This window comes from Myotis daubentonii, chromosome 6 (genome assembly GCF_963259705.1).
Source record: "Myotis daubentonii chromosome 6, mMyoDau2.1, whole genome shotgun sequence".
In the NCBI taxonomy this organism is placed as follows: domain Eukaryota; kingdom Metazoa; phylum Chordata; class Mammalia; order Chiroptera; family Vespertilionidae; genus Myotis; species Myotis daubentonii.
This window is the reverse complement of record NC_081845.1, coordinates 95,773,205-95,790,486: the sequence shown is the minus strand read 5'-3', so window position 1 is coordinate 95,790,486 and position 17,282 is coordinate 95,773,205. Positions and strand designations below refer to the sequence as shown.

At 48.9% G+C, this 17,282-nt stretch overlaps 1 protein-coding gene across 1 annotated transcript; it reads left to right on the top strand.

The window, feature by feature from the left end:
* Positions 1 to 310: 310 nt before the first annotated feature.
* On the top strand, positions 311 to 5,115 carry PSMB9 (proteasome 20S subunit beta 9). Its single transcript, XM_059702040.1, has 6 exons — positions 311 to 466; positions 2,190 to 2,257; positions 3,259 to 3,390; positions 3,874 to 4,003; positions 4,256 to 4,397; positions 4,938 to 5,115. The coding sequence occupies exons 1-6, from the start codon at positions 407 to 409 to the stop codon at positions 5,063 to 5,065; spliced, it is 660 nt and encodes a 219-aa protein (XP_059558023.1). The 5' UTR covers positions 311 to 406; the 3' UTR covers positions 5,066 to 5,115.
* Positions 5,116 to 17,282: the final 12,167 nt, after the last annotated feature.

Sequence of the window (17,282 nt, the reverse complement as noted above, 5' to 3'; positions counted from 1 at the left end):
GGGAAAGAGAAAACGAAAGCGCGGCGGCTCCCTGGATCCGCCCACTTCCCACGAGCGCGCCCACACTGTTTGGGAGAGGACATGGGAATCAGATCTGAGGTTGTGGGGAGCAGCCGTCGTGCTCCACCTTCTCCATCACGCACACCGGCCCCTTCGCCTTCCCTTGCCCCCCCTGCGGGACCCATTTGTGGAGACTTCCCCGCCCCTGGCTCGGGGCGGGCTCTTTGGTCACCTGTCTCCGGGCAGATCTGCCCCACGCAGGTTAGCGCCAGGGTGCGCAGCCTCGCCGAGCGGACACGGGCGCCCCCTGGCGGGCGTGGCGAAGGGGCGGGGCTGCCGGCTGCGCGCTGCGCGCGGTCCTGAGTCGGAATTCCGTGCCCCAGGCGGCGAGCAGCGCGGAGCAGCGATGCTGCGGGCCAGACCACCTGCCGGGGACCTACCCCGGGCCGGAGAAGTGCTCACTGGGGTAATGAGTCTGGGCGTGGGGTTAGCAGAAGGGTGTGGGGGGTGGGCGCCTGGGGAGCTGGAAGCACCAAGGAGTGAAGCGGGGACCAACCTGGGTGCGAAGGCAGCGCGTAGTCCCCAGTGCCCCAGTCCCCGCAGTGAACACGCAGCGTTTCTATTCCGAGGGGGATCATAGGGGCCCGTGAAGGGACTGCGCCCGCGAGGCTGGTGGAGAAGGGGGTGCTTTGGCTCTTAGCTGGAAGCGTCAAGGGGAAGCTGCTCTAAAGCGCTTTCGCTTTCACTCTGGACTAGAGAGGGGGCTGGTTAAATCAAGGAAAGGGGTCGGAGAAGGTGCAGAGGGTTAAGGGAATGCGCCCTGGGTGAAACGTGGCAGCGTTTGGGAGCGGGAATAAGCACTGATTGAGAAGGGCCAGCGCATCACTCAGACATGGATGGACTGGCACCTGGCTAATCACGGCCCCAGCGCTGATAGCAAGGTCCCCGGGGCCCGGGGGGGCCCTTCCCCAGCCTTCCCCGGGAGGGCTCCCGCTTGGCCCGGGGCTGCGCAGCTCCCCTCGGCTCCCACTCCCACGCACGTGCTGGGGGACTTTGCCCGGGGGTGGGGGTGGGGGGCAGCCCAAGACTGCCTGGCTTCTGATCCCAGACAGCTCCACCACTCGCGGCTTGCGGGCACGCTCCTTCGGAGGAGGAGTGGCTGCCACTCCAGGTGTGGCTGCCCCTGGGCCCTGGCCCTCTTCATGGAGGAATGGGCCAGGGCAGGTCCCCGGGGCCAGCGCGGTGAGAGAGAGCAGGGAAACCACTTCTAGGTTAGAAACCCCCAACTCGCTGCTGGACCAGGCGCAGAAAGCAGGAAGCAGAAGCCAAACAGGGGGCGGCCGTTAGGCCTGGGTTTTAGTCCCGGGTCTGCCACTCATTGTGTGACCTTGGGCAAGTCACTCGCCTGTTCCATGACTCAGTTTCTCACTTGAACCAGGGATCTTTAAGGCCTTTTCAAACTCAGCAGTAGAAAACGGGTAGCTTTACTCTCCTTCATGCTTCCTTCATTTCTTTTCTTGAGCTGGAAGTCAGTTCACGCTCCAATCAGATCCTCTCTCTGTGCAGATCTCGCCCCCCCCCCCCGACTCCTGAGATGCTGCTCTCTGTACCTCCTGCTCAGAAATCCCTGAATGAAGTCTTTTCTCACCCACCTCGTGTTCCTTGCTGCTTTCCTCCTTCCTTGAAACGTGGCCCTGCTGACCATCCCCCCCCCCCCCCCCCCGCCTCAGGTTTCCAGGAGTGAGAGCTCGCTTCTGATGAAGGAAGTGTTGAGTGGAGGATTCTGGGCCCAAAAAGACATGAGCTTGTTTCCCAAGATCATGGCAGCTTGCTCTGTCAGGCCTCTCGCACCTGCGCACAAGCACATGTGATGGAGACTGCAATTCACTTGAGCCAAACTTCTGCCTTAGTAGGAGCTTTGCACCCACCTCTCTCTTCACAGTGAAAAGAACCCCACACGGAAGGTTGGGGCTTACGCTGTGGTGCCTGCACCGCCTGTGCGGTCCCACGGCCCCGCTGTGGTGTTCCCGTGCAGCCAGGAGAGACAATGGAAGGATGGAGTGGGCTCCGGCCTGAATTCCTGGGTGACCCTGAGCCAGTCCCCTCCCTCTCTGGGGATGTTTCCTCCCCTCTGACAAGAGGGGATCAAGGCTCCTCCTGCTCTGACATTCCCTCCTCTCTCTCTGCAGACAACCATCATGGCGGTAGAGTTTGATGGGGGCGTGGTGGTGGGTTCTGACTCCCGGGTGTCCGCAGGGTAAGTACCCGTGAAGGTATAAGCTTTGGAAGGAAGCGAATGGCCCCAAATACACATGTTTCTTACCCACTCGTGAAAAGCCTGCTGAACTGAGCTTTGGAGAAATGGAGTTAGCCTCTCAGAAAGGTGCTATGATAAGATATTGAGTGGTACTTGGGTCTCTGAATTCATGGGGCCTGAATGCTCCAGCCTGTCCCTGGAAGGAGCAGGGTCTGAGAAGGGGACAGGGATAGAGATGAGAGAAAAGATGGGTCTGAAAAACAGGTATCTTGGTTCTCACCTATCACGTGTTGGACTAATTTTGTCTTTCTCCCTCCTGGCCAGTTCCCTCAGATGCAAAATGAACCTATGGGGTTAGATCCACATTATGTTATGTTCCATAGAACACATAACTTCCTCAAGATGGTTAATAGCAAACAAAGAATTGATAAAAGTAACATCATTCTTAGCTTACTCTTTTTATCCTATATAATAAAAGGCTAATATGCAAATCAACTGAATGGCAGAATGACTGGTCACTATGACATGCACTGACCACTAGAGGGCAGACACTCAATGCAGGAGCTGCCCCCTGATTTCAGTGTGCTCCCACAGGGGGAGAACGGCTCAGCCAGAAGCCCTGAGCCGGGCTCACAGCTCGCGAGCGCAGGGGCAGTGGCGGGAGCCTCTCCCACCTCCACGGCAGCGCTAAGGATGTCGGACTGCTGAGGGCCCCTGGACTGAGAGAGGGCTTAGGCCGGGCTGAGGGACCCTCCCCACCAGTGCATGAATTTCATGCACCGGGACTCTAGTTTTATTATAAAATCTAAGCCTGAAATAAGTGTGATTTTGATTACTTGCAGTGTTTCATTTAGTTGAGATTATTCTTGCTTCCTGCTTTAATCCAAGCATTAAATTTCATGAGCTGTTCTCTCATCAAATGAATCTGAGAAACACTGGATGATTAACCTCAAAAGTTCCTGCCACTCTGCCGCTGCTGACTGCTGCCTCCTTCCCCGCAGGCAGGCTGTGGTGAACCGGGTGTTTGACAAGCTGTCGCCCTTACACCAGCGCATCTACTGCGCTCTCTCCGGCTCGGCTGCCGACGCCCAGGCCGTGGCCGACATGGCTGCCTACCAGCTGGAGCTCCATGGGTATGACGCTTTGGTCCTCACACTTCAGCCCCCGAGCCCCCGGGAGTGCCCTGCTCCAGCTTTCACCCGGCCTGGGTCTCTCCACACTGGTTTCCGCGCCTGTAGGGTTATTTTGAGAATCAAATTATACCTGTGAAGGCAGTTTGAGGACTGTAAGTCCCTATCCTAATGTAAGTACTGAGGAAGAAGATGATGAGGTGGCCCATGGACCCGTCACCCTATGGGAACCGAGGTCATTGGCAGAAGTGAGGCTTATCTGCTTTCACCCACAGGGGCAGGTTGTGTCACTGGGGAGTGGCAGATGAGAGCAAAGGAGGGGCGATGGAGGTGTGAGACTCGGGCTCCTGCTGCCGGGAGGGGAGCTGGAGTTTGCCCTCTGGCAGCTCTGGGTTTCAGGAGGCACTTGGCAGGGACGGTGGTGATGGCGCACGAGGGTGGAACTTCAGGAGATTGTATGGACCCCCTTCCTAACGTTTCCTTCAGGATGGAACTGGAAGAACCTCCCCTCGTTCTGGCTGCTGCAAACGTGGTGAGAAATATTAGCTACAAATACCGGGAGGAACTGTCTGCTCACCTCATGGTAGCCGGCTGGGACCAACGTGAAGGGGGCCAGGTGAGTCACTCCCAATGCACTCCTCCCTTGGGGTCCCCCAGTCCCCTGGAGAGGAAGCTGGTGGTCTGTCCTTCTAGCAGTGAGTTCCCAAGACACCGCCTCTGAAAGCACAGGGCAGTCTCCTCGAACGGGGGTCGGAGATGCCGGGCCTTCACTGCAGAGCCTGGAGGCCACCTGCTTGTCTGGTGGCGAAAAGAGAATTGATGCTTCTTTGGTCTGACTTGAGGGCGCCCCCCCCCCCCGCCCCCGCAGGTGTACGGAACCCTGGGAGGAATGCTGACTCGACAGCCCTTTGCCATCGGTGGCTCTGGCAGCACCTACATCTACGGTTATGTGGACGCAGCGTATAAGCGCGGCATGTCCCCTGAGGAGTGCAGGCGCTTCACCACGGAGGGTAAGTGGCCAAGGGCAAGGCGCGGGAGGGCTTCTTACCTGGGAAGGGTGTAGAGTAGGGCAACAGGAAGCGGAGGACGTGGGTGGCCATTTAATTTAATAGCCAAACTGGGACACTTTGAGAGTGAAAGGGGGCAGGACAAATGCTGAACTAGATGGGGCTTCAGGGCAAAAGGCCTGAGCCAGGACTGTTCTGAGAAGAGCACACTGAGAACCAGTGGTGAGCTGGAGCTGGCTCGGGCTAGCTCACGAGAGCCCACTCGTAAACAGTCAAGGGTTTGGGAGCTGCTGCTAAGCTATTTACAACTTGACATGAATCGTGGTAGGAGTATTAAGACCATGGACGTTAGGAGGTGTTCCCTGTAAAAGGCATGTTTGTTTTTTTACTTTCAAGTTGGTTGTTAGCACGCCACTAATCTGCCTCTCTAGGAGATGGGCCTGGAGTTGGAAGGTGGTCGTAGGCTTGTGGGTGGAAGGGAAGGAAATGATTTTTGAAGGTAAGCCTTTCTCTTCCCCTCTCTCCCACTCGAACCCTCTGCAGCTATCACTCTGGCCATGAACAGGGACGGCTCTAGTGGGGGTGTCATCTACCTGGTCACCATCACAGCTGCCGGCGTGGACCATCGTGTGATCTTGGGCAATGAGCTGCCGAAATTCTATGACGAGTGAATCTTCCTCACACATCCCTCCTTATTTTGTAATAAACTTTCTGAAATCAGGCCCGGCATGGTCCATGGGAAGGGGGTGCTGAGCTTAGGGGAGGGGCTCCTCCCCTCTTCCCTCCCGGGAGTCAGCGTCCCCTTTCCATTCTTTAGCCCCGAGGTCTAACACCTGTTTCCCCGGAGGAGGAGGGAGGGGTGTACTAGAAAGAGCCCCACACGTGACAGGTCTTCATGCCCGGGTGATTTTTAAATGTTAGATACAAAATCCATCCTGACGCCCCAGGGACGAGGGTGGAAGTTGAGGTACACAGGAAAATACAGGGACAAGACTTGCCTTTTTCTTCTTCATTTCATTAATTAAATAAAAAAAAGAAGGAAACAATTCCTCCAAAGTGAGGGCATAACTTCAGAAAGTGAGGAAGACAGAAATGTCACTAATACTTCAATATCTTTAGGGGAAAGACCAGCAATTTTCAACAGGTGTGAGGTGGCACAACCATGTGCCAAAAGAACCTTTAAAACATACAATACCTGACTATTTAATCGGAGGCACTGACCTCGTTTCCTTAGATTGTCAAATAAAAAAATGACAGCAGCCAACACAATAATAGCCGTCCAGGGTGAATGAATCAAAGTATACCTACTTTTTTTTTTTGGTCAGAATGGAAAAATGTAATATATCTCTTGGTGTGCCTTGGGATTTTAGTAGTTAGTTTGTGTGTGCTGTGAGGTAAAAAATGTTGAAAATCGCTGGCTAAGACTGATAGGCAGATAAGACAGTGGCACACATGAGGGTTTCCTAAGAGCACCAGCAAACTCACCTGTAAAAGACTTCTTTCATAATGCATTCATTTACTCTAAAGGTCAATACATGATGAATGCTTAAGTTAAAAAAAAAAACAAAAACACAGCATTTCAAAGGGGGCATTTGTGAATTTCAAAAAATAACCAAAAAAAGGTGCTATATGTATTAAATGAGGCATTCGCTACATGCTTATAAACTTTATCTCTTAGAACCCAAACAAAAAAACCTGTATAGTGTCAACCAATGGCCATTGGTGCCAATTCAAGGCCAACAGGAAGTCCCAATTTGGAGTGAGGTGAAGAAGGAAACTTTCAGGCCAGCAGCTCAATGGTACAGCGGCTGTGGAACAACTCAATTGTGACACAGCACGGCTGTGAGGCTGCCCTGGGGCCAGGCCCCCCTTCAGTGAGGCCGCGCAGCTCATCCAAGCTCAGCCCAGCCCGGGCCGACCCAGCTCTGCTCCACTCTGCTCCACTCTGCACCAGAATTCTCTGGGGAAACTCAGTCTTCAGTGGAAAGGGGAGCTGGCTTACATGGACAGAAGTCTTGGCGCCTGGCCCCCGATTGGTCTGTTCCTATGCAAATGAGGACTCCAAATCCTCAAAATTTGATTCGTCCAAAAGGCACTGTCCTAATTGGTCATAGTAGAGCCACTCTCATTGGTCATAGCTGCACAGCTCCAATTGGATGGGGAAAGCCTCAGTCCTATTTGTTGAAATAGGATCCCAGAAACTCCTTTATAAGAGAAGCTCAGATGGCAGAAACACAGTGCAGGCAGGCAGTTCAGTGCCGGCTTCTCCCTGAAGTGCAGTTTGTGTGAGAGGCCCTGTTTAGACATGGCTGCTAGGCGTTACTTTTTGGGGTGTGTGTGTGTGTGTGTGTTAGAACCCACAATTTAGTTTTATTCAGAGCAAAGAAAAAGGATACTTTTATTCACACTGGAAGAAACTCAGCCATCGGTTTGGAATCTGTACCCGAACCACACATGCAATGAGGAAAATATTCTGCTAATGCACTGGATTTGCTGCTGCATTTGTCTACTGTTTGCCTGATATTAACAACTATAAACAGAGCAGGGCAACTGGTACTTGGAACAGTCCTTACAGTGTTAGTGCCAGGCACACGTTTCACTTCCCTTCGCACCACTGGTGCTCTGCGCACCTTGGCTTCCTCTTCTTCAGTGAAGGCGTTTTCGATATTGAAGGGCTTGCAAATCTCTTCAGGGTTTCCCCCTGATCACATTGGCAACAGTCTTGCTGTAACATCAAGCAAACCTTTGATGCCTACATAGTTTGCAGCCAGAATAAGTTCAAATGGTGTTCCTTGGTCAACTTTGAGGAATTCTTGGTCCCAAACAGGGATATCATCTGTTCGCTTTTCTTTGTTCTCATCGTCCTCAGGAGTCTAGTTAGCCACCAGGAGCCCTACTTAGCAGGCGTCTTCTTTCTCAGCTTCACGATAGGTACTGGTACCACTTTTGTTCAAGGACAGATGGTGGTTTGGAAAGAGTAGTCACTTGACCAAAATCACAGCAAGTTCAAACGCTGAAATCTGGGATGAAGTTTTACCATATGCCCTTCCTCTACCGCTACATCAAGCTTTCCATTCCCTCTGGCTTCATGTAGCATCTCCTCCTTAACTCCGCGATAACTAGCCACATTCGTTAGTTGCCACTCAGAACCTGCTACCAGAAGCCTGAGTAACTGTGTTCAATAAGCCGCGTTCTGGTCCCCGAGTGGCCTTTGCCATGCGCTTCCCGAGTGCCAGGACCCGTTAGTCCCCGCTGGGAGCCCTCTTTCCTCTTCTGCCAAATGAAGGTGCTGAGTGACTGCCACGGTGGTTCACAGCTTGACATTCAATGCCAAGTGAGCAGTGAAGCGCTCTATTCACAGAAGCCCTAGTAGGCCCCTCTGGAAGCTTCTGTCTGCTTTGCTTTCTGGACTAAGACTAAGCATACAAATTCAAAGTACCCTACAAGCAGCCCTACGCCCTTGGGGGAGGATCTACGTCCACTAGAGCTGGAGTCCTTCCCAGCCAAGGCATTTATTTCAAAGTTTAAAATAATAGCTGAAGGCCTACCTCGCCTGCTGATCACCACTAGGAACTGGGGAGGAGACAGAAAGCTAGCACTACAGGACTGAACGAGAGAGGACTCATCGCTTGGAGGCAGCCTCCCGGGTGCTGTCAGTTGGCTTTCCTTTCCTCTCGCAGCTTTGCCCTGAAGTTAGGCCTCGGTGAGAGCTGCAGAGCAGACCACGAGACACCCATGCTCTGGCCAGAGGAACCGAGGAAAGAGACCCTGCGGGTGGGGGAGAGTAGGGAACTGAGAACCGGAGAGGGGGACTCCCTCATTCTAGATATGAGCCTCCGGGCACCCCAGTGCAGGCTGAGCCCCATGGCCTGCGGCTCGCCCGAAACCTGAAACGGCACAGCAGAGATTTAACCTCTTAAAATGAGAAAGCTCTCCTGTTCTTTATTGGCCAGCAATTATGTCCTTGTGCCCCTTATTCCTAAAAGGGCTTAGAGCAGCTCCCAGGGACAGACTCAATTTACAACGAAGAAAGAAGAAGAAATTGAACAAAGAGGAAATAAAGTTTAGAAATAAGTGAAGCGAAAGGGACCATGAATAGGGGAGTCAGCGTGGTACTGCACAAAAGGCAGACACCAGGAGGGGAGGGTCGATGGACTAATGGGCTATAAAGAAGTTAATGTTATTCATAAAAGTAGAATTACCTAAAAAAAACTAAGTGAAGCCGAGGGGTAAGGCTAACATACAACATGAATATCTCAACACACTGCGGACCAGTGGTTTTATTGCTAGCTTTACCCAGTGGCCAGATAAGTTTCTATTGAACACGTACAAAAGACGTTTTGCATAAATGTTAAAGGCACGCTTTAAAATTAAATACCCATTGCATTTGAAGTTATGTATTACATGTTCTTACAAGCTAATATCTTTTTAAAGTATGATACTTTGTAAAACACTGTATAACATGAACGAGACTTCTCGTGATCCGTCCGCAATGTGTTAAGAAAAGCGGACTGCCTTACACTGGCTACAGGAGCAGACTGTGAGGACGGGGACTTTGAAAGGCAGCTGTTAACCGGTGGCCGCCGGACACTGGCCATGGCGGAAGCATTTATGCCCCAGAAGCCAGCGCTGCTCCCAGGCAGAGCTCTCCCCGGAGAGCCGGTCTACCGGGCGCATTTATCAGGAGGAACCAACTGGCTGAGCTACAGGGCAGTGAAAGCAAAGAAGGAAATGAAATTAGGTACAAGATCCGCTAAGAAACGAAAAGCCATAAAAAATGAAAAAAAATTCAAGTCACAGAACATTTACTGAAATAGAACATGCACTATGACATAGAGAAAACACCAGGAAATTCCAAAGTATTAGTTAAACACAGTTAAAACAGTACTCAGAAAAAATTATATAGCTTCAAATACATGTATTAGAACAAAAAACTTAAAAATATATAACCTAAAACTTCTCCTAATAAATCTAGATAAAGAGCAATTGAACGAACCTAAAGAAATAAGAAGGAAATTATAAACATAAGAGTAGAAAGCAATTTACTAGAAAACAAAACTATGTAGTAAAGATTTACAAAACCCAAAGCTGCTTCTTAAAAAAATATTTGAGATATTCAGACTTAAAACCACACTGATCATGAATAAAGGGGTGAAAGGAGTGAATAAACAAAATACAGAATGAAAAGGACGGAATAGCTATAGCTATAACAGATATGAAACATAATGGTTTTATGAACAAGTATATGCTAATAAAGTTGAAAACTTCTATGAGATAAATTCCTAGAAAAATTTAAGCTACAAAAATTAGCAAGAAGAAATACAAAATTTGACTATGCCAATAAATATTATAGAAATAGAAAATGTTGCCAAAAGCCTCTAATAAAAATATATTTTTTTAAAATGCCCCCCCTGGCCAGTGTGACTCAGTTGGTTGGAGCATCATCCCGTACACTGAAAGGTTCCATTCCCAGACACGACACTACCTAGGTTTCGGCTCAATCCCCAGGCCGATACGGGGCATGTGCGGAAGCCAACTGATCAATGTTTCTCTCTCATGTCCATCTCTCTCTCTCTCTCTCTTCCCCTCCCTCTTCCTCTCCTTTGCCTCCCGCCCCCTCCCTCCCTCTCTAAAAAATAAAAACCAATGAAAATGTCCTAAGGTAAGGCTTTTTAAAAATGCCCAGATGGTTTCATAGGTGAGAAACATCAAACATTCAAGTAATACGCAACTCCTATGTTATGTTGTTGTTGTTTTCTATCAGAAGATAGAAAAAAGATTAAAAGCTGCTCAGCTAATGTTGTCAGGCTAGTACAATCTTGATTCCAAGTTGCGGTATGGAAAAGTCAAGGAAAGAAAATAGGCCATTTCACTTTGAACATAGGTGGGAAGAATAAATAATTATTTATAAACTGAATTCAACAGTAATAATAATAATAATAATAATAATAATAATAATAATAATATATCAAGATCAAGTGAAAAGTCCTTAGAATGCAAGGATACTTCAGTGTAATAAAATATATTACTATGATTCACCATATTCATAGACTAAAGCAGAAAAATAATCTGCTTTTCTCAATTAATTAATGAAGACATTTTATAAAGTTACATATCCATTTATGATTTGTGGAAAAGAGTTAAGGAACCAGGAATCAAATAAAAGTTTCTTCTCTTGGTAAAGGTTGTTATTCAAAAGACCTATGACAAGCAGTATACATGATGGAAACATCTTAGGTGCCCAAAACAAGAATGCTCACTGTAATCACTAGTTAAACATAGCACAGAGTTCAACCTAATGCATAAGGAAAGAAAGAGAAATAAGAATGAATAAAACTATTGTTACTTGAAGATTGTATGATCATCTACTTCAAAATAAAAAACAACAGAAGCAGTAAACCATCAAAATAACAAAAAAAATTAACCAAGGTTTTTAGCCATAAGAACAACTTACAAAAATCAATAGCATTTCTCTACACCAGAATAACCAATAAGAAATACAATAAAAATTAGAAATAATTTACAATAGCTGGAAAACTACTAAAGTATTTGCTGACTCAGTTAAGAATTCATAGAAAATGCCCTATGGTTGGAGCACTGGGGACTGAAGAGTCCTAGGTTTGATTACAGACAAGGGCATGTACCTTGGTTGTAGGCTTGATCCCCAGCCCTGGCCCAGGGCACATGCAATCGATATTTCTCTCTCACATCGATATTTCTCTCTCTCTGTCTCTCCCCCTCCCTTCTACTCTGTCTAAAAATCAGTGGGGAAAATGTCCTAGGGTGAGGATTAACAACAGCAACACAAAGAATTATAGAAAAAAATTAAAACTCTAAAAAAGTTACCGAATATAATTTGAAATAATAGAAAGTCATTTTGCATTCTTGGATGACATAATAATCATAAAGATATCAATTTCTCCAAAAATTAATCTTTCAATTGAGTGTAATCCCAATTGAAACCCCATTTGACCTTTAAAAGGAAATCTATAACTATACCTCAAAGGATATATGATAATACTAAAGTCATCAAACAGCTAAGCAAACCTTTAAGTAAAAGCAATATAAAGGGAGACTTGTCTTAAACATTAAGACATTCTATGGAACTATGATTATTTTAAAAGCATACTATAAACCCAATAGTTTTTAAAAAGAATAATACATTGACAACAGAAAGGAAATCCAAAATGAGGCTGGAAATAGAGAGCTGACAAATCTATATCTATCTATCTATATATATCTATATACATATATCTATATATATCTATATACATATATATATAAAAGAGATACATGCAAATTTGTTGTCACTCCACTACACCCACCAGCCAATCAGAGTGAGTATGCAAATTAACCCAACAAAGATGATGGGTTAATTTGCATATACAGGCACGGAGTGAAGACTGAAGACTGAAGACTGAAGAGGCTTGGCTTCTCCGCTGTGGCCAGAGCAGAGAAGCCTCCAGGCTTGGCTTCTCTGCTGCATCAGGAGCAAAGGCCTGGGTCCCAGGTGCCAGAGGAAAACCAGTGCCGGCAGCCAGAGGAAGGAAGGCCTATTGCACGAATTTCTTCGTGCAATGGGCAATCTACACTAATAAAAGAGAAAAATGGTAATTGGCGTACGACGCTACCCTTTTCATTGGCTAATCAGGGCTATATGCAAATTAACTGCCAACTAAGATGGCAGTTAACTGCCAACAAAGATGGCGGTTAATTTGCATATGTAGGCACAATGCAGGGAGGTGAAAGGGAAAGCAGGAAGAAGCCCCCTGCCACTGACAGTGATCGGAAACCCGGGGGGAGCTAAGAGCTAGGGGGCAGGGCAAAGGCGGCCCTGGGGCCGCCTTTGCCCTGCCCCCCAGCCATGATTGGAGAATCAGGCGCCTTTGCCGACCTGGCCAGTGATAGCAGGAAGTAGGGGTGGAGCCAGTGATGGGAGCTGGGCATGGTCGAAGCTGGCAGTCCCAGGAGATCACGGCGCTGCTGCCGCTGTGGGTCCCCGCTGCCCGGGCCGGACACCTCAGCCAGAGGCGTTAGGCCTGGGTAGGGGTGGAGCCTGCAACCACAGGGAGCTGGGGGTCCCCTGCCCAGGCCTAATGCCTTGGCCAGAGGCGTTAGGCCTGGGCAGGGGCAGAGCAGGAGATCACGGGGAGCTGGGAGTCCCCTGCCCAGGCCTAATGCCTTGGCCAGAGGCGTTAGGCCTGGGCAGGGGCAGAGACTGCAACCGCGGGGACCTGGGAGTCCCCTGCCCAGGCCTAATGCCTCGGCCAGAGGTGTTAGGCCTGGGCAGGGGCAGAGCAGGTGATCGCGGGGAGCTGGGAGTCCCCTGCCCAGGCCTGACACCTCTGCCGGAGGCCTCAGGCCTGGTCAAGGGGCTGATCCGGTGATTGGTGATCGGAGGGTGATGAGGGTCAACTCCTCTGGCCGAGGCATCAGGCTTGGATGGGGGGCGGAGCCGGGGATTAGGGGAATATGATGGTCCCCTTGCCCAGGCCTGAAGCCTGGGTCAGAGGCATCAGGCTTGGGCGGGGGGTGGAGCAAGCGATCAGAGGGAGATGGGGGTCCCCTGCCCAGGCATGATTCCTGGGCCAGAGGCCTCAGGCCTGGGCGGGGGCCAGAGCCAGTGATCGGGGGGAGATGGGGGTCCCCTGTCCAAGCCTGACACCTCTGGCAGAGGCGTCAGGCCTGGGCAAGGGGCTGATCAGGCGATCAGAGGGTGATGGGGGTCTACGCCTCTGGCCGAGGCATCAGCCTGGGCAAGGGGCAGAGCCAGCAATCGGAGGGGTCTGGGGGTCCCCTGCCCAGGCCTCACACCTCTGTCAGAGGCATCAGGCCTGGGCAAGGGGCCGATCCTGCGATTGGAGGGTGATGGGGGTCAATGCCTGAGGGCTCCCAGTATGTGAGAGGGGGCAGGCTGGGCTGAGGGACACCCCCCCCACACACACACCCAGTGCACGAATTTCATGCACCGGGCCCCTAGTATATATATATATATATATATATATATATATATATATATATATATATATATATATATATTCCAATACAATTGGTACCATAAGTTTATTGGGAAATTCTGGATTGTTTAATAGATGTTATCTGTAATAGTAAAAGGGTAATATGCTAATTAGAACAGACGTCTTCTGGATGTCCTTCTTAATGAAGACGGGGCCGGAGGGAAGCCAGCCTGGGTCCCAGGTGCCGGAGGGGAGCCAGTGCCGGCAGCCGGGGGAAGGAAGGCCTACTCTTGCACGAATTTTCGTGCATTGGGCCTCTAGTTATAAAATAATGGCTCACTGTGTAAAGAAATGCAAAGCTGGATTCTGGCCTAACGCCGGGTACAATAGCAGGTGAGTTGAAGCCCCAAAAGAGAAGTGGGAAACTTGACCTGTAATAGAATAAAACATAAAAATTACCTTTGGGATCAGGGACAGGGAAGGACTTCTTTATATAAATCCCCCAAAACCGTAACAGGAAACCTTATTTCAGTGCATCAAAATTAAAGACTTTTTTTAGAACAAAGACTATGGACAACTCTTATAGACAAGTAACAGAATGGGAGACGATGTTTGCATTGTCTAAAACCAACCAGGATAATATCCAGAATATACAGTGAACTGCAAATCAGTAACAAAGGCAGCAACCCCTAGAGAAAAATGCACAAAGGACAGGCATGGACTTTGCAAAAGAGGAAACAAAAAAAGGCAATGAGCACTTGAAGAGATCATCAAGTTCAACAATAATCACAGGAAGACCAATTCACACATTGCTTTGTTCCTATTAGGCTAGAAGCATCAGGGAGTTAGATGATGCCAAATGGTGAGAAAGAGGAGTAAGGAGCCCCCACTCTGCTAGTGAAACCCAACGGGGCCACCTTCTGGGGAGAGTTCTGTGATACTAATCCATGCAGCGCCATGGCCCACCAGTCCCACCGTGGGACACCCCTTCTACCTCCCTCAGGCTCCAAGGAGACTTGCACAAGCACAGCCTCTGTTCGTATTGGGGTGGCAGGGAGAGGGGCAAACTTTGTGTAGACCGGAGGGAGGGTGGGAAATGGAGTGCTCACCCCAGGACTGCAAAAAGGTTAATAAAAGAAGTACATTAAATACACACCCAGTAACATGGGTGGGTCTTTAAAACACAGGTTAGAGGGAAAGTACAAGTAACAGAATGAATAATTTGGTACAAAACCACTCACTTTAAACAAAAAATAAATACACACAGAACAACACATATTTTGTAAGAATCCGTATAGCAAAAGGATAAATACAAAACACATTAGACCGTTGCATTTAGTGAGGGAACTGGGGGTGGAAAATTGGGATAAAAATGAATAAATAATAACAAACACAGGAGATTTTTGTATGGGCCAATGATGACCATGTGCCATGAACTAAAGAATATAATTAATTCTATCACTTGCACCTAAAATGTTTAGAAAGTCAATGAGGCAAAGGAAATCATAGCTCCAAGAGCAATTGCTTCTATTTTTTATGACAAATAATAGGTAATTCCATATTTTTCCCATCCAATAAGTAAACAGGATATAAAATATTCAACTGAAGATCAGGGTTTAAAGGGCAGGATTTAAGAATATTGGATTTTCCCTACATTTGCAGCCCTCTCTCCAATGCATATGTATAATTTTTATTCTAAATCTTTTAGAATCTAGTTAACATGTTCCATTTAATAAAACAAACTAGAATATGCGAATTATCTTTGGTCCTCCTTACAGGCATACATTGTAAGAATAAAAATGTTTTAACTCCAGTGGGCCTATTCGGAAGCACTGGAAATTGTTTCAACAATATTCAACTTTACCCAACAATGTTTATGACAGAGTTCTATGTGTAATGTAATGACATGTAACACAGAGCACACGCTCTCAGAGACCCAGAGATGAAGTGTGGAGATTCAATTTATTTCTAACCTGTGTTGGCATGGAAGAGACTGAGTTTCTCTGGGAAATAACCTTTTGTAGGAAGTGCATTAGTCAAGATTCTCAGAGAAACAGGAGCAATAGACTCTATATAATAAAGAGCCAAAATCATAAAGGCTGATCAGACTGGAAGTCAGTGCTGGGTTGCCTGGTTACCCAGCACTGACTGGGGCTGCTGGGGACACCCCAACCCAGCACCGACTGCCTAGGGGGCTGCAGATCAAGCCCGGAGAGAGGCCTGTGGAGAGAGAGAGGCAGGGTCTGATCCCTAGCCTCTGTGGCTGCCGTTGATCAGAACTTGCCTCTCTTTTTCTCCAGGCCTCCATCAGGGCTGCTGATCAGCCCTGCCTTTCTGATCAGTCCCCACTGATAGGCCCAGAGATGCTGACTGGCATAGAAACTGACCAATCAGAACCAAATTTGGTGAATGTAAGGAGCCAATGGCTGCTTAGGAGGTGAAGCTTTTGACGCTGACTGACATAGAAATGGGCCAATCAGAACCAAACCTGGGTCAACTGTGAGGAGCCAATGGCTGCCTAGAAGGTGGAGCTTTTGATGCTCACTGGCATAGAAACTGACTAGTCAGAACCAAATTGGCCAACTAGGAGGTCAGTTGGGGGCAGATCAAACCGGCGGGGGAGGGCAGTTAGGGGCAAGCAGGCAGGCAGGCAGAGAGGTTAGGGGCAATCAGGCAGGCAGGCAGGTGAGTGGTTAGAAGCCAGTGGTCCCAGATTGTGAGAGGGGTGTCTGACCGCTGGACATCCCCCAGGGGTCCCCGATAGGAGTGAGTGCAGGCTGGGCTGAGGGAATCCCCCCTCCGTGCACTGGGCCTCTAGTGTACATATAAAGAGCTCCCTTTAAGGACTTGGCTATGCGGTGCGGGGCTGGCAAGTCCAGATCTGCAGGGCAGGCTGGAGCCCAGGGAGGAGCTGACGCTGCAGTGGCGTGGGAAGGCAGTCTAGAGGCCGGACCTCCTCCTCCTCCTCCTCTTCCTCGGCACCTCGTCCTATTTCTCTTTAGGCCCGCCCACATTGCAGAGGGTAAGCCGCTTTACTCAAATCTAGTGATTTAAAAGTTAATCTCATCTGAAAAAGACCTTCACAGCAACAGTGAAGTATCCAGTGCCAAGCTGACCCAAAACCAGGCAGCCCCCGGCTCAAGGTGAAACAAGACAGCCGTGACAGGGTGCTGAGGAAGGACGCGGACTCCGCACTAACCAGTGCGGACAGCTGAACCGTCACTGCCGCCGGACTGGCCTCATGTCCAAGGCCACATGCTACCAGGTTTTAGCTTAGGATTGGGGCCAGACCAGAAGGGGTGAGTCTGCTGAGGTTTCTGCCTCTGCCTCCACAGGCTGGCTGCACAGATGGCGCTAGAGAGCATCCAAAGAGAACGACTAAAGCCAAAGCTTCCCATCCAAACTCGAGATAAGAAAGAAAACTTTTCAAAAGCCCTGATAGCGATCTTAAAGGACACCTTTCCTCCTGTAACCCAGCAGATACAGCTGAGGGCCACGCCTTGGGTCTGATGATAAAGGTTGCGAAGTTGTAGAAATATTAACCTCTTAGGCTAAGGTGAGGCCTGCAGCCATGGGCAAACTACGGCCTGCGGACCGAATCCGGCCCGCTTGAAATGAATAAAACTAAAAAAAAAAAAAAAAAAAAGAACCATACCCTTTTATGTAATGATGTTTACTTTGAATTTATATTAGTTCACACAAACACTCCATCCATGCTTTTGTTCCGGCCCTCCGGTCCAGTTTAAGAACCCATTGTGGCCCTCGAGTCAAAAAGTTTGTCCACCCCTGATTTGGAGGCTGAGATATGAAATGGGGACATGTGAAGAGAGACAGAGAACTGTGAACCACCACGTCCCCCAAACACCTTCGTGGAAGAAGCAGACCCAGAGCTTTAGTTCGCGGTTGCTGTGCAACAAATGACACCAAAATT

What these genes read in the sequence shown, in the direction of transcription:
- PSMB9 (XM_059702040.1), top strand. Translation starts at nt 407, where the DNA reads ATGCTGCGGGCCAGACCACCTGCCGGGGACCTACCCCGGGCCGGAGAA. An exon ending in CCGGAGAAGTGCTCACTGGG is followed by an intron (nt 467 to 2,189) that starts GTAATGAGTCTG and finishes CTCTCTCTGCAG; the next exon opens with ACAACCATCATGGCGGTAGA. An exon ending in GACTCCCGGGTGTCCGCAGG is followed by an intron (nt 2,258 to 3,258) that starts GTAAGTACCCGT and finishes CCTTCCCCGCAG; the next exon opens with GCAGGCTGTGGTGAACCGGG.